General features: G+C 33.0%; 2 protein-coding genes across 5 annotated transcripts in view; both read left to right on the forward strand.

The window, feature by feature from the left end:
* The window catches only part of Pisd (phosphatidylserine decarboxylase), a 106,548-nt gene extending 94,226 nt beyond the window's left edge, over positions 1 to 12,322 (forward strand). For all 4 annotated transcript variants that reach the window (XM_072534578.1, XM_072534579.1, XM_072534581.1 and 1 more), the window contains 4 exons: positions 1,230 to 1,468; positions 4,380 to 4,540; positions 9,108 to 9,277; positions 11,939 to 12,322. In XM_072534578.1, the coding sequence (XP_072390679.1) occupies positions 1,230 to 1,468; positions 4,380 to 4,540; positions 9,108 to 9,277; positions 11,939 to 12,252 (884 nt within the window). In that variant the 3' untranslated portion in view covers positions 12,253 to 12,322. The remainder of the gene's footprint in view (positions 1 to 1,229; positions 1,469 to 4,379; positions 4,541 to 9,107; positions 9,278 to 11,938) is intronic.
* A 1,874-nt stretch (positions 12,323 to 14,196) lies between these two features.
* On the forward strand, positions 14,197 to 27,687 carry LOC140443361 (KICSTOR subunit 2-like). Its single transcript, XM_072534582.1, has 8 exons — positions 14,197 to 14,437; positions 15,501 to 15,641; positions 16,225 to 16,373; positions 18,002 to 18,278; positions 24,160 to 24,341; positions 24,399 to 24,507; positions 24,698 to 24,796; positions 27,476 to 27,687. The coding sequence occupies exons 1-8, from the start codon at positions 14,357 to 14,359 to the stop codon at positions 27,644 to 27,646; spliced, it is 1,209 nt and encodes a 402-aa protein (XP_072390683.1). The 5' UTR covers positions 14,197 to 14,356; the 3' UTR covers positions 27,647 to 27,687.
* Positions 27,688 to 27,815: the final 128 nt, after the last annotated feature.

Genomic DNA, 27,815 nt, shown 5'->3' on the forward strand with positions numbered 1-27,815 from the left:
GTACAAAAAGGATGTTAGAAACCGCAGAGATGAGAACATTTAGAAAAATTGATGGTAAGACACTTTGGGACAGAGCTAGAAGTACAGATATACGACGTGGATGCAAGCTGGAGAACATCAAGAACTGGGTAAGAAATGGAAAAGTAGAATGGAACGATCATATAAGCCGAATAACAACAATAGAGTATTAAAGACGGCAAGAGACGGTTCCCCAATAGGAAGGCGATCAGTAGGAAGACCACGAAAACGATGGAACGACAACTTACTGGAGGCACAATGAAAAACAGTCATGTCTACATAAAAAGAAGAAGACGAATTGTAGAAAATTGTAAAAAAAAAGTTAAAATTGAGCTAATAAGACGAAGATGTTGGCAATCTGGAAGTTTAATTAGTTATGAAAGCTGATAACAGTAAAGCAGAAATGGTTTCTCTTATAACAGGAACAGTTAAACACTCGCCATAACATTTAAATCTACTATGTTTGGAGAAGTTTCAAAAAAACGAGGCGTGCATGCTGAGTATGTAATTAAAAGGATTTGGTGACAGACAGAAGCAGCTTGTTAAACTGCCACATGAATATAATATATCAATCATTTTTTGTCTGGTCTAGTTTACGACAGTGGTAATGTTATCACATTGACAAAGTAGCAATCTGCTAAACAGCAGCGCATTTCCAATGAAACATCAACTCACATTTAAGTTGCATTTGACGAGTAAATTTGATCAGTTTTTGCGTCGGTCCTCTTACGTAAATGTGTGATTCTGTTTTAACAGTCACTGGATAAGAGTGTTTAAGATAGTTGCACATTGATAACTTTTAGGTCATCTATATTACTACAAATATATACTTTCAAATATTTTTGTAGTACCAAATTATAAGTAGTTACATATTTGACCTCGATAATACAATTTAATAAGATCTTTGCCAAAAATTTGGTACTAATTATAAATGTTGCTAACCTAATGTGTATTTTAACAGTTAACCTAAAATAATTGAAAAATGCCACCCCTTGATTTTTGGCAAAGTCACTCCTGTTTCCGTATAATTACCTTTTAACTTATCTTTCAGAAACGGTGATGTGCTGCAACTGACGAAAACGCCAGTGAAGCGCCAAAAATACGTTTTGTCCTTCGTTTTTGTTATGTCTCAGGTTATTTTCTTTTCTTTGTCACTATTTTATTTTTAATGCTGACAGTCGAATACATATTGGATTATTTTGATATTATAGATGTAAAACTACCCGAAGTACTGAGGCCTCCCGTATACAAAATGTACTCCAACGCATTCGGTGTTAACATCGCAGAAGCTGAAAACGAAGATTTAACGTCTTACCCCAGTCTGGCAGATTTTTTTGCCAGATCTCTTAAAAGTGGTGTGAGACAAGTAGACGAGAATAGCTGTCTTGTATCGCCATGTGACGGGACGGTCCTCCATTTCGGGACTGTTGATACAGAACAAGTTGAACAGGTAAGTGACAACTTAAGAATTATTCCATTTAAGTACAGATAAAATCACTACATTATACACGGTGTCCAAAAAAGATATCGGTGGTTGTTTTATTTACAGCTACTGGGGTACAAAGTTATTTAGAAAAACTAATGTTTTTAAATACCGACCATTGACACTTTATCTAATCTTAAACGAAGATTGATAACAACGCGTTGACCCACTGCTCGCGATGTCGCCGTTTCTAATGTCATACTGTGCTTCAGTTGCGTCAGATTCGTCGGTTTAGAGCATCTATGAGAAATCACTTTCTTTGTTCATGATTCATTTGTTTACCACAACAATTGATAAGTATGGCAAGAACCGTTTTGCAAGAACCATGTCCTTAAATTATAACCTTGAAACACTTGGACCAAAAGGCCTCTTAATATTTCACAGTAACGTCCACTATTCACAATAAGTGTTCACTCGTGTTGGTCTTCCTGGAAGTACATATTATCAATGATGAGTTTTTCCGACATTGCAGCCCAGTCTATGACCTTTGTGTTATCAAGTTGTTCCTGATGTTTTTCTTTTGGATTTCTCCTTCTCCTGTCCAGACAGCTCTACTTGTTAACCTATCCGTTCAAATGAAAGTTGACTTCGTCATTAAACAAAATGTTTTTAAAGTTTTCAGGAAACGTGTGTACAATTTTATTTGTAATAAATTTCAATCGATTGGTGTAATCAGCATCTTCAGTTCTTGAACCAAATGAATTTTATAGCCTCTTAGATATAAGACGTCCTTCAAAATTAACTGCAAGTTGCTAAGACATAGTACGGGACCAATGTTTTGAATTCTGACACTTGATCCAGTATTCTTGAATATCTTAATTAAGTTTCTAATGCTATTATCTTCTAAAGGCAAACTAGCAACTTTGCCTTTTTAAATATGGTTGGGCTTCACTGTCCTCACTTCCTCAGTGATATCATCTAGTCTAGCAGCTTTACCGTTTTTATTTTTTTGAAGTACTTGAGCAACCTCCTTCCTTGTTATTTTGATGAATGATGATTAGTGAAGATGACAGGAAACAAATTATTGCATACAGATAAATATTATAATACAAGGCACAGCAATATTATTGTTGGAACTTAAACTCTTCATGGATCAGTAACAGAAAATTGGGACAGACTAATGGGACAAAATGGTTCTTTTAAGAAAATATAATCACCTCTTTTTTTACTCTTTACCTTCTTCTTCTTCTTCCTTCTTGTATGTAGGCTTTAAAGCCTGTTTCTTCTTCAATATTAGCCTCCTAAATTGTTGAAATTATCGCACCATCTTTTTCTTAGTTCTTCGTCCATTTGGTGATTTATCTCGTGCTATTCGTACTATCCTATCCTCTGCCATTCTACTAATGTGTTCGTTCCACTCCTGTTTCCGTTTTGTCATCTCGTTTTAGATGTGTCAGGTCTTGTCTCCGCCGTGTATGCTAATATAGGTCTAATTGCTGCTTTATAGATTCTTGTTTTTCTGTCTTGTCTTAGGTGTTTTTTCTTCCAGATTGTGTCATTAAGAGATCCCGCCGCCTTACTTGCTTTTAAGCTTTGTTGTCGTACTTCTTCTTAACCCCTTAACGTACACATTAATTTTGAAGTTATGGTCAAAAAATGATCGAATTTTTTTTTTAGTAAAAATGTTTTGTTTTGGTTATAATTGAATAAAAAAAATATTTTCAATGGCGTAAAACCTTTACTTTTCGTGGGGTGGGGGGGGGGGGGGTATATGCAAATCCGTTGAAGTTTAAAAATTTTGTTCAGACGAAATACTTTGAAGGTAAATAGTAGTATGATTTATATGAACAATATTATTGACACACACACACACACACAATATTGTATTTTAGATGAATTATAATGAAATTTAGTAAAACAAAAAATACACACATTACTCTAACCTACCGAATATTATATGTAAAATTTACTTACCAAACAATATAATAATATGTTGAAAATAAGGCAAAAATTAGTTCAAATGCAAAAAACAATAAATATCGACTTCAGACGACTTTACACCGGCAAGACAGAACGCTTGTATCAAAACAAAAGTTCGACAATAATATCGGTTATAAATGATGATGATTGCAAATTGCAAGTTATGAGATAATAAATATATTTTAAAGTAACTCAATACTGACTGAGTCATCTATTTTATAATAGAAAAATAATTTAGATATATGCTTACATATGTGTCTTTATACAAATATCCGCTTTGCAAGGCTTGAAAAATTTTATGGATAAAATTTAACCGGCGCCCGTGTCCCAGACGAGCGCGTACAAAATTACCAGTAAGGCGCGCCCGTGTCTGAGACGGGCACGTACGTTAAGGGGTTAAACATCTCCGTAACTAGTTATATCTATTCCCAGATATCTAAACCTTGGAAGTAGTAGTAGCTTAGAAACAGCGTTCATGTCCACAGCCGGTCCCAAGCCTGGATAAAAGAGGGGGGTTGATGGGCCAGGTTAGCATCTTACCCATTGTGAAAGAAAACAAGGCTCAAAAAACCGATACTCTCTACCTCTCTATACTTATTCTCAAATATTTCCAATCTGAAAGCATACAATATCTTTAGATGTCTGAAAAGAGTGCTATTAATATTAAATTTAACGTGTAGTTAACATGAAATCTTCGTAAATGAAAGTTTGCAAATTACTTTGCGATGATTGTTGAAAATTTTACATTGGCCAACCTAATTAAAAATTTAAATAACGTACACCGAGGCAAAAAATGGCTTTAAATACTAAAAGACGAAAAATCTAAAGGGATCTAGTATTTATCATTCATTTTTTGTTTGTACAATATAAAATTTTTAATAGACTTTTGTTGTTCAAGGAACAGCATATACTTTTAAATATTATATTTCGTGAGTGATCTAAATTGTATAATTTATAGGTAAAAGGAGTAACTTACTCATTAAAAGACTTTTTCGGCGAGCAAACAGGAAAAGTTCAAAAATACAATGGAGACTTTAAGACCTCTTTATTGCACAGTCCACATGAGGGAAATGTATTGTATCAATGCGTTATCTACTTGGCACCTGGAGACTATCACAGGTACGTTAATATTTGGTTTTATTAAGATTTGTTTAAAAGCCCAATTTACTATAAATATTATAGATAATTACTGGCTAGTAATACTTTTTAGAACACATTATTAGTATTTATGAAATTGGCGGTTACTTGGTGGAGATTCATTTGTAGGTCTGTGAAGCCTTATAATACCATTCACTCTTCTGATAAATCTCATTTTGCTAGCTTGGAGTTTAAAATTATCTCTGGTCATTAATCCCATTCTCATATTTTATTTTGGTTGGTTGTGTTTCCTTTATCACTCTTCTACACAAATATATACCAATTAAAGACAGTAACGTCTTCTGAACAGGCTGATAAACAGTGTTATTGTTGGAAAATACAATTACAACAATTAAAATATTTAGGATATGTTATAAGGTCAAATCCAATATGAAGAAACTTATAATTTCAAGGAAAGGTAGAAGGCCGAAGATCACGAGGAAGATCTCCAACTAGATGGAGTGACCAGATCACAGGAAGTTGCAAAAGACATATGATTGAGAAATGGCCGAAGACAGAAATCTGTGGAGACGGACCATACACGATATCAGGACGACCACTTCACTGCCTCCAGGGGGCCAAGATTGTAAAGGGAGATTGTTGGTGGAACAATGACTACTGTAAAAATTTGTACTTAACTCTGACTGATTGCTATCCCCAGTATTCCGTAGTCTTATTCAAAGAAGTTTACTTCTAATACAGTACTAGAAATACTTAAGAAGGAAACCTAATTGAATGGCCAAGAAACCTTTAAAAGAAGCTTTTAGTTCACTTTGCCTAAATGTTAGAGCCACGTATAAATTAAAATGTTATTTAGGTCTATATTATACAACACATCACGAAACATCTGACAAATAGTTTTATTGGAAAATATTATTCATACTTATTGAATAATTAGAAGACCTGAGTATAATAAGCTTCTTCGGCTGATAATTCCAGACTTGTTGACTGTATACTTGTTTGGCGGGAAGTAAAATATTAAGGGCAACAGTTGATTGATAAAATAAAAAATTGTATGATGAGTAAATGTATAATAATAATAGTAGCCAACATACAAACAAAGAGGGAGAAATGATGAGAAAATGTTTAAGATAATCGCCTTGCCAATCGTCCGAATTTAACCTAATTCGTATATCAAAAAAGTAAAATAACCTACTTTATCATACATATTTTAATGTATAATCGTATATAAATTAGTGTGTAAGTTTATGGGAAAGGTTATCATAGGACAGATAAATATTGAACTTGCAAAATTGTATTATTTTTATACAAACAATTTCCGTGTTAGACATCATTATTTTCAACAGCTGTTCTTATCTCGGATGTTATTGACCATTTGACAATAAGTAATTATAAGCTTGGTTGAAATTTATACAAAAAATTAAAAATATTTTTAATATATAAAATTTTAAACATTTTGTTTATATGGGATTCTTATTAAAGCCAATAATTGATTGTAATGAAAATTATATTTTTAATTATTGTATTGACGTTTCGATTTCCACTCCGGAACACGTTTTCAAAAAAGATTATTTTAAGTTAGGGGGTTATTAATAGGGTTATTATAGAGGGATATTATCTATCGTTGTTTTGCCGAATTGACCGGTGACTTATTAGGCCCCGATATTGTAGGCAAATAGCCATGCTTTTTTAGTTAAAAATTCTGAGAGCGGTGTTTTTATCCTTAGGAGGATGTCAAGTTCTGATTCTTTTGTGTTTTGATAAAATTTTGTTGTGAACATTTTTACAGTTTATAATGTCTAGAAGGTGTATTAGCAAAAAATGTATGTAAATGTAAAGCACTTTGATTTGATATCTTCTATTTAATATATATATATATATATATATATATATATATATATATATATATATATATATATATATATATATATATAAGCGGGGATCCTACAGCTTCTGCCGCTTCCCGCATTTCGATCGCCATCTTTTTCTATCTCTCCAGGTGTCTTCATCAATGGCTCTGTCTTTCATGGATTCCATAACAACTTGTATCCAAGACTTGGCTGGTCTTCCTCGTTTCCTTCTATTACTTGGATTGTATTCCATAGCTCTTTTTGGCCATCTGTTGTCGTCCATCCTCTGTACGTGTCCATACCATATTAACTGTCTAGTTTCTATTCTTTCAGAAGTTGTATGTACTCTATCTGTTTTTCTTCTAATTTCAGAATTAGGTATACGTTCTACTCTTGATATACGGCAGGCTCTTCTTAGGTAGTCCATTTCAACCGTGTCAACTTTTTTCTTTCCTTTTACTGTCATTTGCCAACATTCTGCTCCATATGAAGAATGGGCTCTACAATTACTTTGTAGATAGTCATTTTAGTTTTCATAGTAGCTTTGTTGGACCAAAGTATCGAATTCAGAATTTGAACACTCTTCCTGCCTTGTTGTACTCTATAGTCTATATCTCGTTCCGTTGTTCCTTTACTGCAGATAATACTTCCCAAATATTTGTATTCGTAGCACCTTTTCATTTGTCTAATTTCCAAATCCGGGTCTTCGTCTTCACTGCCTATTCGCATATATTCTGTTTTAGACATATTCATACTCATCCCCCATTTTTCGTATTCATCTTTGAGCTTTCTAAGCATATAATCTGCATCTTCTTCACAGCTTGCAATTAGTACTTGATCATCTGCAAAGAACAGCGTTGTCAGATAATGGTTGTTAAGCTTCAACCCCATTCCCGCACATTTTTGTCTCCACTGGTGCAGTGCTTCTTGGATATATATTTTGAATAGGGTGGGGGAAAGACAACATCCTTGTCTCAAGCCTTTCGTTACTGTAAATACCCTTGAGAAAGTATTTCCTGTTTTTACAGTGCTTTGAGGACATTTATAGATGTTCTGTATTGCTTTTAGATATGTTTTACTAAGGTCCGTTTTCGTCAAGACACTAAATAAGAGTTTTAAAGGAACTGTATCATAAGCCTTCTCCAGATCTATAAATACCAGATGCGTAGGGAGGTTTCGAGCTGTTCGTTTTTCAATTACTTGTTGAAGGGTAAATGTGTTGTCCACGCACGATCTTCCTGCTCTGAAGCCGCTTTGTTCTTCAATTTCTTTATACTCCTCTTCTATTCTTCTTTTCAATATACGACCATATAACCTTCCCAGCGAGCTAGTTACGCTAATGCCTCTATAATTTCCGCATTCTTTTTTGTCTCCCTTTTTATAAATGGGGCTAATGTGGGCCAAATTCCAATCGTCTGCAATCGTTTGGCCTTCAATTAAGCATTTATTAAAAATATTCACTAAGCTTTCCAAAAGAGCATCCGGTCCATGTTTCACCAATTCGATGGGAATGTCTCCAGGCCCGGGTGTTTTTCCATTTTTCATTTGTTTCAATTCTTTTTTCAGTTCTTCTTTGTTTATCTTATGCACCTCTGAGTTTTCTGTCATTGAGATATGGTCAGGTCTTTCCATAAATTCGTGCCTACTTTCTGTTAATAGCGTTTCGTAATATTTTTCCCACTTTTTATTTTGAATCAGGTTTATATTTCCCTCATCTTTTCTTTCTTTTCTAATACTTTTTATGAATTTCCAAGCTTGTGTCACTTTGGTTCCTCCTAAGCATCGGTCCATCTCTTCGCATTTCTCTTCCCACATTTCGTTTTTTCTTTTAGTGACTTCCTTCTTTGCTTCCCTGTTGAGTCTGCTGTAAATTCTGCGGTCTTCTGAGTCTTTCGTGGATAGCCATCTTTGATAAGCTTTTTTTTGTCTTTAATTAATTTTCCTACTTCTTCGTTCCACCACTCAGGATTTTTTCTTTTGTCAGCTTCTTCGTACCCCAATGCCTCTTTGGCCGCCTGATGAATGCAATTTTTTATATCTTGATATTCTTTTTCGGCTGTTTCTCTTCGAGTTAAGTGAGTTAGTTTTGAGGCTAGTCTAAGTTTGTAGAGGAATTGTACTGATTCTTGTTTGAGGCTATCAATATTATATCTTATCTTTGTGGAAGCTGCTACCTTCTCCTGTTCAATTTTGTTCTTGTTTACTTTCCTGTAGTGTATGGTTATTTTTGCGACCACCATATAGTGGTCAGATCCGCATTCGGCACCACGATACACCCTTACGTCATTTGTTTGGAGCCTTTTGTTTTCTGGTTGGATGAGATAGTCGATTATAGATTTTATCTTTTTCTTTGGTTGTTCCCAGGTAAATTTATGTATATCTTTGTGCTGATAAAATCCATTCATTATTTTAAGCTGTAATGTTTCACAAAGATCAATGAGTCGCTCTCCGTTGTTGTTCTTCTATTTAATACTTCTTACTTCTCACTTACCATAAGATTAACTGGATATGTTGTCTGGTTATACTGAACACAACCACTTAACGATTAAGGCTTCACAGGCTTTTTTTTTCAAAACAAAATTGATTGCCGAAGGAAATTGTATGTTAACCACTTGTGTCGGGATGATAATAGTTACAATTTAGACAAGTTTAAACGTTTGATAATATATTTTTATTATTAACATAAACAATCAAGGAATCTAACGACATTGAATTTTATTACATCTGTATATTTTTAGGTTTCATTCGCCATCTGAATGGAAACCAACGCACCGTAGACATTTTTCGGGACAACTACTTTCTGTGAATCCCAGCATTGCCAGTTGGTTACCAGGTTTATTTACTCTCAATGAGAGAGCCGTTTATCTTGGACAATGGAAATATGGATTTTTCTCATATACTGCAGTAGGTGAGTTATGCTCTGAAGAATAGTTGATTAAACATCTTATTTTACTTATTAGATCATAGTTGTTGGAAAAATCATAACATTACGACCGAATTGGTGACTATTAAAAATTTTTTTAATTAAATGTCTACTATACCTGTTTAGATTTTCAAGCAGTTTCATAATGTAGGAGATTATTGTTACTTTTTTTAAAGTGGTAGAAAAATGCTATTCACTATTTTAACATGGATATAAAAAATGCTATATTAACTATTAAGATTTTCTAAATTCATGTTCATTCTCTAGTCCAATATTTTTCTTTTTGTATATTTAAGCTAAGTGACATAGAAATCCTTTTACCTAGTAAAAGATTGTTTATTTTCTTAAAATTATGTATAAACGTTTAGAGTAACAAAAGAAAGGACAGTTTTCTTTTCTTTTATTTCGGGATACTCTTTATGAGTACAAGAAACCAATTCGCCAAAGATTTTTGCTTAGTTGAGGAGATATGTTGTGGGATGTAACTTTTAGATCCTCTATATCTCTATTACATACTTTAGCATCGTCTGTTTTGCTTGCAAATTTATAGAAGACACGGATTAAAGCAAAAATCTGAATTTTGGTTTCGTCAATAGAAATCTTCGAATGTCTACTTTCGAGGTTTAGAGAAATATTTGAAGGAAATGATCAAAATATCAATTCATAATTTATTGTTAAATGAGTTTTTTTCATTATTGATGTATAGATTCGCTATGATATGCTATAGATTCACTATTGTGTCTAAGCACCAATCTGCTTAGGTTAGGTTAGGTGGTTGATGTCCTCTTAGGGTATCTGATTCCAGACCTCTTGAAGACTGGAGCTTGATATCAAAGCCAATACCAGCCAGGGTTTGAGAAGGATGCAAATTTAGGACTTATAATATACACAATGCCCAATACATGTTCGATTGGGGATATTTGAAGTCATGTGAAGCCATGTATAGTGAAAAATGTCGTTTTACATTTTTTTGACGTAACGATGTGCGTCCATTGATACCTCTGATGAACATTAAAGGGTATCCTTCCGTAATCTGTAAACCACCGATTTGCTATTGATTAGGTCATGTAGAAGCGATCTTGTGAGAGGAGCAACCTTAGATGACGGTATTAATGTCCTATGAATTGATCCCATGTCTCGGGCTCTTTGTGTTCGCTCATCTTAATGCGAACATCTTGCTATAATATCGAAACTTATTTGCATTATTTCAGCAATTTTCTGAAAAGAAAGTTCAGTTTCCCGTAACCCAATAATCTACCCCCTATCAAAGTCACTAAGTTGGCGATAATTTGCTCTTATATGTACGCTAAACAATGTAAATATGTCTAAACAATGTTTGCAAACTCACTATGATAAATTTGAAATAAACTCATATGAAATTTAAAAAAATAAACCATCTCTTACTGGATGTTCAAATGTCACGTACTATATGTATCTAGTTGCTGTAGACGCATATTCCATAGTATCGGTTGATTGTAATTCGGAATTTACAGTATTATTTAGCTCCATATGATTTTTCCAAAAAGCACCTCCTAATTATCTTGTGACAGTAATAAACATGATACCACTTCAATCATGAGCACAAACATGATATGGCGAAATATCAGAAAGCTAAAAATGTCCGGGTTATGATAAGAGTTTACTTGAAACAGGAATATTTAAATGTTCAAATTCAGCTAGTTTTGATTATTACATAAAGGAGATAAACAAAGCTTACAATTATTTTTATACTGATTTTGTAAATAGAGATAAATAAAACGGATAGTTGCAAAAAGATTAAAATTTTGTATGTAATTAATAATATCAGCAATGAAAGATATACTTGAAATAGGGATCTTATAAGTATTTCATATATTTTTTTTTAATAAGAAATCTGAAGTTGGTTATAGCAGAGTTACGTTAGTAATATATAAAAAATATTAAAATAGATAAGTATTAACCACTTAGTTCTATTGAATAACCCAGCTAGAGGGCGCTATTTTTCGGCGGAAAAAAGGGGACAAGGATTTGTAAATTAAACTTGACTGAATATAAGTAAATTTTGAAGGATCTCGCTTATGTTAGCTTTATTTATGATTTTTGTCATGGAATATCGAAGTTTGTGGCTTGCTTTGTCATATTGAACTTGTAAGCAAGCAAAACTATTGTTTTATGCCATAAAAATGACAAAAAAAAATACCTATCCCGCAGGTTTAATATTACACTTAGGTCTAGATGCGTTGAATGCCTTTTAGAAACTTTTCTTCTCTATTTTCTCCCACAATTCATATATTCTTTCATTTTTCACGCACATGATTAAGACCTGAATTCAAAACTCAGCAATGACAAAAACTTTGTTATTGAACAGACAGACCACATCCACAGAATAATTATACAATGCTTATAGTACAATAAACATAGACATCAATCAAGGTTAAAATATATGTCAAATGAAAGCCCTCAATTAGTGGATCAATTTTGGCGTATCCTCCAATGCTTGTAGTGAGTAGGTTCCTAAGATAATTGAAAAACCGCAGTTACGAATCTAAAAAATTTCGGTTCATAATTAAGTAGATACTTAATTCTTAACTAGATATAATATTTTATGACGATATCATCCATATATTATTTAAAACAATTATTTATATTTTGATTTAATTGTTCTAGGTGCTACAAACGTTGGTACTGTAAAAGTATACTTTGACAAAACTTTACAAACGAACAAACCTTTTAAGAAACAAACAAAAGACGAAGTGTGCCTCGGTAATTCGATCGAACTGAAGAGGGGTGACATAATGGGAGAATTCCGAATGGGCTCAACCATCGTTTTGATCTTTGAAGCTCCAAAACATTTTAGATTCTCTATTATGCCAGGAGAAAAGGTTCAAATGGGACAGCGAATGGGTTGCGTTTTTGAACAACAGCAAAAGTTTGTAGATAGGTTAACGAATGAAAAAGTAGATATTAGAAGTGTTAGTTAATTTTATTTATTAATTGTCTCATAGGTATTAAATCATTGTGATATTTTTTAATAAAGCTGAAATAAAGAAACTTGTTATTGTGTTATTTCTCCTACAATCTATCAACTGAACTCAATTACACCTTTATAGTAAATTTAGTAATTAATTTTGTGCTATGTTGATCAAATTTTGACTTCGACTGCAAGTTCAACAACCAAACAAACAAGTTCATATCCAATATTAACTGTAACTTAAAATTAAAAAAAGAATTGTCAGTCAGATAGCCCAACAGAGTAGGAGGACGAATTACATTCACGACTGTGAATGATCTATTGGATCGATGATTCAAACCCTGGCCAGTAAACAAAAATGCTAACATAGTAGTTAAAATATAAATTTATCTGCTACTTACACTAAAATTCGCTGGATGAACAGTACGCCAATGGATGTCATTTTGCGACTCGGTGTTGTTGATTTCATTGTAACGGACGAGTGCCTACGCTTAAAAACCGGAATATAGATAGAACAGTTTACGGACCAAGCAAACGGAGGTCTTCCAAGATCTGAAACGATACAATATGTATAGATATATGTATCCTCGCAGAAACTAAAACGAAAGGAATAGGGAGTGATGAAATATGTGAATATATTCATCTATGCAGCGGCGTTAAAAATGGTATGAGAGCAAAAAGAGGACTTTCCATTCTTCTTCTTTAAGTATCCGTATCCTTTCAGATCGTTGGTTACAATCATAGCTATCTTAATTTTATTCACTGTGACCCTAAATAGCATGCTTGTATCAATATCATAATAAATATTGCAAGTTCTTCAACCATGAAGTATTTCGTCGTCCTGGACTGATTTTCTTGACGCTTTTTATATTCTCGGTCGTCTTGCTGAGACGTTCTAGTATTATGGAGTTAAAAATCTTCTCCAATCAAGAAACTTTTAAAATTCTTCTACAGCACATATTTAGAAAGCCATTTAGAATATTCTTATTCTCAGTCCAAGACTTGACATCATAAAGTAAGACCAAGAACACGTAGCAGGGAAGTAGGCGGATCCGCAATGCCAATTTTAGGTCTCTGTTACATAATACCTTGAACATCCTTCTAAAAGCGGCTCTGGCCTGCTCAATTCTGGATCTAATTTTACCGTGACAATATTTTACACAAAATACTTTAAAAAACATCAAAAACTGGGAATAAGTAAACGAGCAAATATAAAAAATGGAAAAATAATTGACGGTATAGGAGCATATGCCAAAGTAATTAAGACGCTAATGCGCACACAAAATATTAATTTTACGAGAAACTAGGAAACATTCTTGTAAATATAAATCAGAAAAAAGAAATCTGTATGCTAGGACTTTAACGCCACAGTTGGAAGAAAAGGAAGCAATCCCATAGTGATAAAATATGGAGAAAGAGTAAAAAACAAAGGTGAACATAGAGAAGAGAAAGACATGTCAAAGCTTGCATATAGTTCATGAACGGATTTTTCCAGCACAAAGAAATCCATAAATTTACATGGAGACAACCAACGAAGAAACTGAAATCAATTGTTGATTATCTAATCCATCCACTTAAAACAAATTACGAAGAATGTGGGTCTGACCATTACATTTAAGTTGCTATTAACTATAAAAATAATATGTACTACACAAATCAAGAACAAAGAAAAAGAAAATAGCAGCGAATCTAAACCTAAAATAATAAATTAAAATAGAAGAAAAAAACATAAATCAATCTAGCATACTCAGACTCTGACAATCTAAGAATGGGAATCCATTTAGAATAATTGAATAAAACCATTAAAGAAAAGAAAAATCAAAAAATACAATAGAATACAAACCCACAAGCATAAAATTCAAATATCCAGGGAAATAAGATTAAGAAATGCATTCTTATGCAAGCCACAGGTGAAGCAAGAAAGAAGAAGAAGATGAAAAATAAACATAACCTTAAATTCTAACTCTAACTCATTTAAATGTCAAACTAGAGATCAAATCAAAATTTATTAAATTTATAAAAGCATATTTTAACTGTGATGTTAAACCGTAGTCAAATAGATATTTTAAGTGTTAAATTATTTATTATTGTTATTTAATTTTTATTTTATTAAAATGGAAAGTGAAGACGAATTTCTACATATTTATTTTACTCATGTATCACAGTTGTGTTATGAAAAGGCCAAAGAACATATTGTAAGTAAACAGAATAAAAGTATTACTTTAATAATAAATTTGTTTAAGTTTATAAGAAAAGAATCAATATTTTGCCTTTAATTCTTGAAGCAGATGACAATGATTACTTTTGTTTAAATTTATTGTTAAATTAATTACATTAATATTACTTTCTAGAATAAAAGTAACCCAATTTTCTGTTTTATTGCTCTACAACCTAATTCGAGCCCTGGCCTCTCTGAGCAAACCTCTTCATTCATTACAGTCTGTAGCCTCCACCATCGACTGTCAAGGAGATTTCTTGTGTCCTCATTCACCATCTCTTTCTCAATCTCTTAATCCCTGTCCTTAAGGTCCCTTTCCCTGCATTCTTGCGTTCAACAATTTTTTGGAAGCATGTTTTCTTCCATTCTAAATTGTCTGTCCATTGAAGATACTGTAGGAGAACATACTGATGTAAAGGTGGTTCTTTATAGGTATGTATTTCATAATTGTTGTGATATTCATAATTTTAGTTTTTTTTTTAATGTTGAAATAAAATTATATACTCAGCTGTATGAAGAGAAAGTATTTGTAAAGTGTAGTATTTGGTTGCCAATAGATTGCATATATAAATGTGCTGTACTTAATTTATTATAACTGAGTTAAAGATATAAGTAAATGAGTTTGTAGAATTTTCTTTCAAAAATGTTTCTATTGTTCTTGCAGTCATTTGGAGTGTTAGATTAACTAGCACTTGAATACACTACAATTTGGTAGAATGAGAGCTTAAGTACATTTTTAAAATAAGTTGGCATATGCTATGTAACCAATTTGTTTATTGGGCTACTGATGAAATAGATGTTTTTGGATTTTATATTGATGATATTGATGTTGCACCATTTCAATATTTAGAGCTCCATATTTAGGTGATTGTCCATTCCAGTTTTTTTATCAATTCTGCCAATATCTCTGAAAAACTGTATATAATTTGCATACCATTTATAAAGTTCTTCAGAAAAATTAGTCATGTATCCTGGAAATGAATTATTGTTAAATGTTAAAAACAATTTTTTTATTAACATAAAATAAATGTTTTTTATAGGAAAAAGAAAAAGAACCTAAAGGATGTACAACACCATGGGGTGCCTTTTTAAATTATTTACAACAATTAACTTTAACAGAGAAGAGCTATATGGAAATAGGATTTTTACAAAATAAACATAAAAGCTTTCTTAGAAAAGATGTAAGTATCTAAGAATAATATCCCAGCACATAAATGTATCAGTTATGTTTATATCATCTAAACAAGCAGATAAAAGAGTAAATTTATCATTGATCAAAAATATTTTATTTTAAAAAGATGGCCTATGTTGAACTGTAAATGATCATAGGTATGTCAAGCTAGATGAAATAATTGAACAAATTTATTGTTATTATTATAACAAGATGATTAAGAGACAGGTAGTGGATCACAAATTGAATAGAGAAGATAATTTGTTCATTGAATTAGACACCAAATGTAAAGATGGGATAGTTTTTGTTCTTCCTGAAAATTTTGGTAGTTTTGATATTTGACATATTGCAGTTATCATGAGGATTTTAAGTTCACACACTGAACATATCAAGCAAAATAACAGAATTATGGTGTCGAGTATGGGAAACACTTGTGTGTGTGTCTTTCAATGGAGTAGGTATAGCATGTTGCTAATTGAAATGGAGTAGGGAAATCTTAATTCTCTCTCTTCTTATTTTCTTTCGTAGTAATAATTGCCATAACATTACAAAATATTGCTGAACCAGTATGTTAAATATTGATTATTTTTTAGAATTCCTTAAGGTCCGTTTATGAAACCATGAAAAATGATCTTAAAAAGTTAGAGGACAATACTAGACAATCTGCAGGTGATATAAGAGTTCAAAAAGGAAGTAAAAATATTGTACAGTTTTTAAAGGCCAGAATAAATTTGATTGATTTGTATCCTTTTTAATAAATTATTTTACAAATGAAAGTAAAGTAACATAAGGTTTTTTGATATTTTATTTTAGTTAAAGTGGATTGAACAATGGTGCATGGAATAACAGGTGAAAAGAACATGGTATTTACGATCACGCAACAAAGCGTAATTAGAACAACAATAGATAAGGAAAGAAATGAGGAGAGAGACATACAAAGAAAAAAGAATTGAAAATCAACAAATGTTAGGACAGCTTCGATGTGATATTAGCCAAGGAAAAATAAGAACTTTCTATTGTCAGAAAAGTATCACAAGAAATTTAAACCAAAAACTAACATATGCAACTAAACAAGCCAAGTTGCCTACAAGCAAAGGAAGGTGAATCTGCTAACAGTACAGAACAAGAAGTTCAAAACGAGGAATTTGTGGAGCTCCCAACAGCAGATGAATTAGAAATGGTCGTAAAAATCAAAAATCTGTGATGGAATCTGTGATCAGCAGAGTTGTTTGATCATGGTGGATAATATTGTTCTGAAGCTATTTTCGTGTGACATTTTGATGTAATTACTATTTTTATTGTGAATAAGTCATAATTTAAGTTTAAAATAAGTTTATTTTTGACGTTTCTATTTCCACTTCGGAAATCATTCTCAAAATACAAAACATTAATAAATTACACAAAGTTTAGTTTTTTGTTAGTTGGTGAAAAATTCTGCTAATAATTTAATTTTATCTAACTCATTCATATTGACAATTCAGACATATATTATATATTTTAAAGTAGACAACTTTAAAGTGATATTGCCAATATTGTTGAGTTGCATTCCAGGGGCCACTTAATGATGACATTAAAATTCTTCTGTTAGTGATTCCATAGTAAATCATGAGGAGAAAACCTCGTAATACTATCATGACATGATAAGTTTTTGGTCTTATATTTAGTTTACTCTCAATAAACACCAAACTCTGATTTTATATGTCTTCTTTTTCTTCTTTTATTTTATATGTATATGATATGAAAACATAAATGATTTATGCTCGATATGTTATTGACTTATTAATAGTGGTATTTTATTTTTATTGATTTCCTCCTTTAATATGGATAACCAGATTCTACTGTATTCTGCGGAGAATTTTAGGACACAATAAGACTCATTTAGCATAATTAGAGTCACTTCTTTGATTTTTCTCTTTTTACCATCTGTTTCTTTTAGAATATATAATGCTTGAATCTTTCCATTGAACCCTATGTTCATTTTTCCATGCGTGTTTACATATTTGAGATCTATCAAATTCTCTATTTTTAATATAAGATTGATGTTGACTGATTCTAACATTTAATGCTGTTGATGTTTCAGCTAAATAAAATTAATGAAACATCAAAAATAAATTTATTTTTAACTTCAATTGTGGCTTATTTCCAATAAAAAAAAATAGTAATGGTAGGTAATGGATAACCAATGCCATACACAATTTAATTTGTAAACTCAGCTCAGAAGAAGAAATTGCAGGGAAATAAGTGGAGCCTAGGCTTAATATGTCGTTTGTACAAAAAGGGAAAACAACTGGAATGTAATCACTTATTATTACTAAATTATTTTTTTTGTGTCAATTTCAGTAATTTTTATTCCTTAGATGTTAATAACAGATATGAAAAAATATACAATATGGGCTTAAATAAACAAATTCGATACAACGAAATTTTGTTGCATATAGAAACAGTTATAGAAAAAAATAGTGAAGGATTTACAGACATAGGTTTGACCCCGGTTAAAGCAGTCTTTAGTTTAGAGTGTGAGATTTTAGAGCAATTATTCAAGGCCTTGACACAGTTACAAACATTGGAATTTTTACCACCACTAGCTTTAATTCATGGAGCACATACTCGATTAGCTGCTTGGGAAAGCAAAATGCAGTCTAGAGAAGTAAGTAAATCTTTTAATTAATAATTTCTGATCGAATAACAAAGTATGTGCGTTGTGAAAAGCTATTTGCAGTTGTCATTTATATTGGTATACTGATCGTAATTGGACTTGACCAATACCATAATCAAGGAACTGCCGAAGACTAAGGGTCATTTTTCCTTCTATCATTTTTTTATACTTAGAGTTTTCTACCATATACCTAAGACTGTGGCCAGTGCGGGTTGCTAGGTTATGTGAAGCTTCATTTTTTTAATTCCTCGTTTGATAGATATTTTGCCCTCATATGGTTATTCCTAGGGGTATAACTCTTCTGAATACAATGTACAAAATATTCTCCAACACTCTGTACAGCCGTTTAAGTACGTACGTGGAAGAAATCCTTGGTGAGTATCAAAGCGGTTTTAGGCCAGGTAGGTCAACAATTGACCAGATTTTTGTGCTACGTCAAATCTTAGAAAAAAACAATGAATTTAATATTGACACGTTCCATCTCTTTGTGGACTTTAATTCAGCGTATGATAGCGTCCTAAGAGGTAAATTATACGAAGCCATGAATGAACTTAACATTCCCCATAAATTAATAAGGCTCGTAAAAACAACTATGAGTAAAGTGATCTGCAGAGTGCAAATACAAGGCGATATGTCACAAGCGTTTGAAACATATGCAGGGTTACGGCAGGGAGACGCGCTGGCGTGACTTCTCTTTAATATAGCGTTAGAAAAGACTATAAGAGATGCCGAGTTACACAATAGGGGAACAATCTTTAATAAATCAACGCAGATTATGGCTTACGCTGACGATCTGGATTTGATCGCACATACTACACGAGGACTTAAAGAGATGACTTCCACCTTCTTGACAGCCGCACAAAATATGGTGTAATAACCATCTATTCCAAATAACAGAGATAGAGCTAGAAACGCCGAAGAAAACTTCAGTATAGACCAATATAATTTTGAGGTAGTAAATAAGTTTACATATTTGGGTTCTCTCATAACAAACGATAATGACACATCTGAAGAAGTAAAACGGAGGGTACTGCTAGCAAACAAATGTTATTTTGGACTAAGCAAGCAGCTAAATAACAGAAATTTAAGCCAGAAAACCAAACTAATAATATATAGAACACTCATCCTACCAGTGCTGACATATGGGTCAGAAACATGGACCATCTCCAAAACAGACGCAAATCTTCTGCTCGTCTTCGAAAGGAAGATACTAAGAAGAATAATGGGCGCATTCTGTGAGAATGGTATTTGGAGAAGGCGATATAATTTCGAATTGTACGAGAAGTATAAAAAAAATAGTAAATGGTAGAGATGTAATATCCTTCATAAAAATAGGTAGGCTTAGATGGGCTGGACATGTGTCAAGAACAAATGAAAATTACCCACCCAGACGAACTCTATTATCGGTCCCAGTGGGAAATAGGAGTAGAGGCAGACCACGACTGAGATGGAGGGACGGTGTGGACGAGGACGCAAGGAAAATCGGCGCGGCAAATTGGCAACGGTTGGCGATGAACAGAAACGACTGGCGAAATAGACTGGGGAAGGTCAAGGCTCAACTAGAGCTGTAGCACCACTGATGATGATGGTTATTCCGACCATACTCAATGGTCAACCTCGTTAGTTTTCTAGCAAGGTTCACCATGTATGTTATAGGTTACCACTTGAGCAGATAAGGTTAAACATTTTGATCGTAGGTCTTATGATGTTTTGTCAGATTCTTACATTGCCTTATCATCCTATATACATCATGTGCTGAAAAATGCCCTTATATAAATGGAAGAATAAATGAATGAGCTTCTCCAAACCATGAGACGTACCGAACCTCTTTCCGTACTATCCGTCGGTCGGTCAGTCGACTTTATTCAGTCGCGAATTTCCAATTCAAAGCCACGGAACCACGTTTGGATCTTATACTATGGCGTTTGAAAAATTTCTTTAACTGGCATGAGGCCTCAACTCAGGATCAACCAGACTTACAAAGCATTGAGTCTACCAGTTCGCTGAAAATTGGGTACAAGGACGAATAAGCAAACACTTACTACTGATAGGGAAAATATGTCAAATGATATCGTAAAATAAAAAATAGCCAGTTTATTAGAACAAAAAATAAAGAAGACATCAGGCAAAGAGGAAGTACTGTTGAAAACTGGACAAGACTTAAAGATATAAGATATATTAAACGCCGTTCAAGAAACAAAATTAAGTGCAGTAAAAACAAGAAGAAAACAGGAGTGGATGACAGAACAAATAGTGAGACTCGTTGACCAAAGAACAGAAGTCGGAAATAAAGATAAAAACGAATACAACAGGATCCACTCAATTAATCAGGCAAAAGATAAGGCATGCGAAAACACAATTTCATAGAGAAGAATGTAATGAAATTAAACAGTATAAAAAGAAACACGATACATTTTATCTGCACAAGAGATTAAAAGAGGTTGCCGGAAACAACTATCCCAAAGTGTGAACGACAAAATATGAAAACAGCTAAAAGAATGGAAAAACTACATTTCTGAATTATTTGAAGATGAAAGAGTAGAACACTATACACCAATTGGTATAACAGGTCCATCTATAACAAAAAGTGAGGTTATATAAGAGCTATGCCAATGGCAAAAAATGGAAAAAATAGAATTAAAGCATTGTTTATGACACGGGGATATTACCAACTAATTGGCTAAGTCGACATTGTGTCACATTGTCACAATACCAAAGAAACATCGTGCAAAGGCATGCAGCGATTATCGGACAATAAGTCTGATGAGTCACGTTTTGAAGATCTTTCTGCGAGTAATCTTCTTCTAATGGAGCTCTTATCCTTTGTGGGTCTTGACCTGCTTAACAACGTTCTTTCATTCTGCCCTGTCGGATAGCTTCCTTCGCCACTGCCTGATGTTCATCGTTTTAAGTTCTTCCTCTACATCGTCTATCCACCTTTTACGAGGCCTTCCTCTTATCTTATTTGCTTGGAGTGTTCATCTCAGGATTACTTTTACCGTTCGACTATTTGGCATTATTTTTAAGTAGCCAAGTCAGTTTAGTCTTTGTGACTTTACAAATCTAACGATATTGCACTCTGTATTAATTCATCCAGCTCATAGTTCATTTTTATTCTCCACGAACCATCGCTGCAATGGGTTGGTCCAAATATATTTCTCAATATTTTGCGCTCAAATATTCTCAATTGGTTTTCATCAGTGGTTGAAAGGGTCCACGTTTCACACCATATGTGTGAAATGTGTCAATTATTGTTGTGTAGATTCTAAACTTAGACTGACGTTTCAGTAACTTACTTTTTATTAAGTCTTTGTATGTGTAAAAACATTTATTACCGCTAAGAATTCGTTCTTGTATTTCTTGCCTAACGTTGTTGCTGTTATTTATTATTGAGCCTAGGTGAGGAAAGGTGAAGGCGTATTCATAGGTAAGGTTGTCTATCTTCAGAATCTCATGTCGATTCGACTTTGTGCACTCCATATATTTTGTTTTTCTTTTTTTTTATATTTATACCAAATGCAGCGGCTTCCTGTTTCAAATCTATAGCTTTTTCACCTAATACCCTTCTATCGCGGCTTATTATGGCAACATTATCAGCATATGCGCATATTTGAGTGGATCTTGTATTAATACAGCCGTTCATATCTAGTTTTCTGATAATAGCTTCCAAAGTTAGATTAAAAAGTGTTATTGATAAGGCATGATATATTCAACACATTTTTCATGTATACCTCTTAACATATTATGTATTTAGTTTATAGTTGACCTCTTTGATCTGAAACCACATTGGTATTCGCCAGTTATTTCTTTCGAAAATGATTCAAGGCGGCTGTTATTATATTCGACACATTTTTCATGTATACCACTTAACATATGTATTTGGTCTATAGTTGACCTCTTTGGGCTGAAAACACATTGGTATTCACCAATTATTTCTTCTGAAAATGATTCAAGACGGTTGTATGTAATTCCTGATAATATCTTGTAGTCAACATAATTTACATTTTACAACACTGTTATGCCTATAATTTTCGCAGAGTAATTTGTCTCCCCCCTTGTACATAAGAAATATGATGTTCCTACTTTCCAATCCTCTGGGATGACTCTTCCAGACATGGAACATAAGGCTAAATATACACTGTTTGCAGATAACACTACAGTGGCCTTTAGAGCTGATAATATTGAACATGTGCTAAAGGGTTCTATGGTGGCACGGCAGATGACTGAGCCATGGTTTGCTGCAAATAGGTTGGTTCTGAACAACAATAAAACTAAAGACGTGATTTTTACAATGATGGATGTGAGTGATATGAATGATGATGAGTCGGCGAGATTGGATTTTTAGTTCTTTTGTACCCAAAATTACAATGGGGCCCACATATTAATAACGTATGCAAAAAACTAAATAAAAGTCTTTTTATTTCGAGAAATCTTTCAAAATGCGTCACTGGAGCCTATATGTACTACGTAACACTCCATATTCCACTGACATATTTCATACACTATCCTTGTCTGCAGCTGACACTCACAGACTATTTGGTCTGCAGAGAATGGCAGTGAGGCTCCTTGCTGGTTTGGGATTTAGGAGACTTAGCTTATGAAAGATTAGGAATTCTTATTGTACCAGCACAGTACATTCTAGAAAACCTTCGATTCATGAAGAGGAATATCAATCTTTATAGAAGTCACGAAGATCAGCATGGTTACGATGCGAGACACAAACACAATATATTACGATACCAGCATATTAGCGTTTGAAAAGGTGTCAAAATAGACCAGGGTACTGGACAATAAAATGTAAGAAGCTTGCCTGAAAAGGAATTTGAAAATAAAATTAAAAAAATAATGATAAAAAAATCCTTTTATTCGATTTAGGAATATTTACAACATAATTTTAATTTTAATTGAGGTTTTGTAAATATTTGATGATAGTCAGATTTTATATTTTTAACATGAATAAACAGTATTGAGTAGTGTCCATATGAGACAGATTAGTTTATGGATAGGCTTCCATAGCACTTGTTCACCATTATTTATCAGTTCTGCAGTTATTCCATCTGTTCCAGGCGCTTTGTTATTTTTCAGATGTATTATGACGTATATAGTTTCTTTCAATGTTGGTTTCTTAACTAGTTATTCTGCTGTGTGGTGAATTATTTCTTCTTCTTGGTTTTGTTCTCTTTCTGGGTTTAAGAGCTCTTGAAAATGCGCCTTTCATCTTTTCATTAGTTCCTCTTTCTAGCTGATAATTGCACCGTTTTTGTTCTTGCACACTGTTGTTTTTATCAGGTGTCCTTGAGTGTATCGCTTGGTTTGCTTGTAAAATTTCCTAGTCTCTCTTCTGTTATTATAGTGTGTTATTCGTTGTATTTTTCCATTTAAAATGTCTCTCTTTTTCCTTCTACGTATTCTTCTCGCACCCCTTCTTAGTTCTTCATATATCCTTCTGTAAGTTGAGTTTTAATTCAGTATGGATTATTAATGCTTCCAACACTATTTTTTTTGCTTCTAACACTATTCCATCTTCGCCTGGGATTCGATTATGTTTCATTTTCTTCAGAGCCTCTTTGATTTCTGATTTTGTTATATCGGGCATTAAATCTGATCCTTGGTTTAGTCCACCAGTTTTTACTGTAATTGGTATTGTTATTTGTATTGTTATATGTTTCTCTTGATCTATATAGCTCTGTGTATTCTACGACTATTGTTAATATTTCATCTCTGTTCGTAGTTTCTTCTCCTGCTCTGTTTCTTAGTTTGTTCATTTCTATTTTTCCCTTTTGCAGGCTCCTTCTCAAAACTTTCATGTCCTTATTTTGCTCTATTACTATTACTATTTTCTTTACTTAGGTATATGTTAAATATGTTTTAGATTTGGAAACTTGGGATATTCAAAAATAGCCCGTTACCAGCGTTGTTTCAATGGCTCCAAAAGTCGAAAGGGGCCGTTTTAAGCAAATTTAGTTTATATTTTCATGATATACTGGCTCAACAGACGACGCCACATGACATGCGACAGCTATGTTCAAAATTATACAATGATCATTACCAAAAGTAAGTAACATATTTTCAATTAATATTCTATATATTCTAATTTGCTTTACGTTGTAGGATTGTAACTTTCCAAAGAAAATATGACGCAACTTATGTGATATTATTGTCAGAAAAACTTATTGCTTTAAACTCTGGACATGATGGAATAATTGTATCACATCCACATGTAAGATAAGCAAATATTTATTAGCACCAACCTATATATTTATATATTTTGCAATGATTTCTTAGTTTCTACAAAAAATTGTTGTATATTCAAACTGAATGAACAAAATATATCAATATTCGATATATTTTGATATTTATTCACTTGAACATATATTGTGCAACTTTACTCATCTTTCTTTGTATTTTAGCGTGTGTCTCCTCAGACAGATCTTATACTTAAGATGATAATGGAAACTGCTAACGATCTCCAAATAATAGATAAAATTATTTATAAGTTTATTACACAGGTATGTACTGGTATGCATGTAAATAATAGATAAAATCATTTATAAGTTTATGACACAGGTATGTACATTTATTGGATTAAATTTGCTCGTCAAGACAAACGTCTTGGTGGTAGTTTAAAGAACGTATTTAGTATTGCAAATTCTTCTTCCTCTACAAATAGTTTTAATCTTTCTCCCCTTTCATTTCTCTTCCCTAGACCTAAATCACTAATTAATTCACCGCTTGCATCTTCTTTTTTAATTTGTTTAAGTGAATTTATCAACAACTCATAGAATTATTCTACCTTTCCTTCTGGTTTATCGCTGGTTGGGGCATACACCTGTAAAACATTTAATTTGACCGGAGTAGTATTCAGTTGGATTATTATTAATCTTTCAGAAACAGGTATAACATTTGTAACATATTGACGCAATTGAAGAGATACGTTTACTTTCTTCTTCTTCTTCAGCCTTCATTCATCCATTGTTGGACATAGGCCTCCTCCAATTGTTTCCACGCTTCCCTATCTTTTGCAATTCTCATCCATTGCTTTCCAGCTACAGCTGTTATATCGTCTATCCATCTCTTTTTGGGTCTTCCCACGCTTCTTTTTGTTTCTCGAGGTCTCCAGAATGTCACTTTATGAGACCATCTGTTGGTGTCTTGTCTTGCTACATGTGCTACCCATTGCCATCTCAATGTCGCTATTTTTTCTATGATGTCGGTTACTTTAGTTCTTCGACGTATTTCGGTGTTAGGAATTTTGTCTCTGAGGCTTATATTTAACATAATCCCTATATTCCAATCCATAAGTTGCAACTGGTAGTATACAAGTGTCATAGGTTTTTCGTTTTAAGTGTATTGGGATTTTTCTGTCTTTTAAAATGAAGCTCAACTTCCCAAAAGCAGCCCTCGATAATTGTGTCCTTCTTTTAATTTCTAGGGTTTGATTTTCCTTTTCGTTTTTAATTGCATGTCCTAGATATATATATATATATATATATATATACATATATATATATATATATATTGTTCTACCTTTTCTACATTGATGTTATCTATCGTGATGTTTTCTAGGCTGTTGCTTAATATCTTTGTTTTGTCGAGATTCATTTTTAATCCTATTTGATTCGATTTGTGATTTAAATCTTGTAGCATTGATTTTAGTTCATGGATATCTTATTAGTACTATGTCGTCTGCGAAACGCAAATGGTTAAGATATACTCCATCTATTTTTAATCCCTTTTCGACCCAATTTAGTTTTTTGAAGACATTTTCTAATGCCAAAGTAAATAACTTGGGTGAGATGGTGTCACCCTGTCTCACGCCTTTGCAAAGGTCTATTTTCATAGTTTCCAGATCATCATCTATTTTTACGTGAAAAGTAGCATCATCGTATATATTCTTAAGGAGGGCAGCATATCTTGAATCTACTCTGGCGTCGTCCAATGCTGTTAAGAAAGCCCATACGTTTACTTTAACCCCATACATATGTTGACCGTCATTATTTCCTGAGTCGTCATGATACCATATGGTTGTCAACAATACAAGCACCACTATTTGACCACCTCATTTATCTTATGCCAATATACCTACTTCAAGTCTGGTCATTGTTTGAATGGTATTATGAAGTTTTCTAGCCTGATATTATTGTTCTCACATTCCAGGTACATATTTTAATAATCAACTCTGAAGTTTTTAGAGACACTTTTCCAGTTCTGTCACAGGGGTTTCTCTGGTTTACGACCTGGGAAGCTCTGTGACATAGAGGTGGATCACCTCCTCTGCGGAATCTTGGCTTCTGTATTCCATGATTACTAACTGTTTCCACTTTAGTTGTATTTGCCATGATAGCTTTACTAGAGATGTCATCAGGGACCTTTAATGCAGTGGTTTCTCGTTGCCTTGTTGACCACTTTCTTGGTTCTTCCGCCTTCGAGACCAATTTCTCAATCTTAGGACAACTTACCAGCTCATCCGCCCGAAGCCGTTGGCCAGTACATGGTGGATTGCGTATCCCGGCAAACACTCGGACGTCAGAGCCTCGTTGGTTATCTAGCAGAACGCACCAGATGACCATGATCTAGATCATGATACGAACAGGTGAGGTTGACATTTGAATAGGAGACGCTATATGTTGCACTTCACTATTCCATTTCACCGGGTATACAGCAGGGATTGAATTAATTTGAAGATAAAAGACGCTATACCATTTTCTGTTTCGACAATATTAATAGACTCCAATGAGGTATCATAATACTCAGATTGATATCTAGTACATAACATTTATAATGCCTTCTTGTATTTCTGTGCCGTTTGGTGTTAATTTGTAGATGTACACATTCCCCTGATATTTTCCTTCCTCGTCATATATTCGATTAAATATGTCATAAGATCTGTTTATTTAAGAAAAAAATCTACAAAACTTTTTCTCCTTATCTACTATCTTATATATTATTTAAGAAAAAAATCTACAAAACTTTTTCTCCTTATCTACTATCTGTGCCTTTTTGAATTGGCTTACGCCTTATTCTTTCAGGTTTGATCGTTGAGACTTTCTGCTATGCTCCTTGTTCCATAAATTGACCATCGATGTAATTTTATAGCGAAGTGAATATTTTGATCCCAGATATTTCTTTCCCATTTTTTTTTGTCAGACATAACAGTTAATATTAACAATAATTGTTTTTATTTTTAGGAGCAAAATACATACATTCTTACTATAGTAGAGCCTACAATATACCTCATTATCTTATTCGAGAGCAAGAAGTCTGAAAAAGATACATTTATATCAAATTTTGTTTTAGATTTATGTCAGAACCTGAGATGTACAAAATTGTTTACTTCTTTAAAAAATACAAATAAATGATATTATATTATTTTAATAAAAAATTAATATATTATGTTGCATTAACATGTGTATTTATTAATAACTGAGAAAAATGAAAATATACTTCCCTAAAAAATATTCAGTAAGCAAAGAGTGAGGTTTATTAAATTCGGCTTCTTGATAAACTCCAAATTTCTGGGAAATTACG

This window comes from Diabrotica undecimpunctata, chromosome 6 (assembly GCF_040954645.1).
Source record: "Diabrotica undecimpunctata isolate CICGRU chromosome 6, icDiaUnde3, whole genome shotgun sequence".
NCBI lineage: Eukaryota > Metazoa > Arthropoda > Insecta > Coleoptera > Chrysomelidae > Diabrotica > Diabrotica undecimpunctata.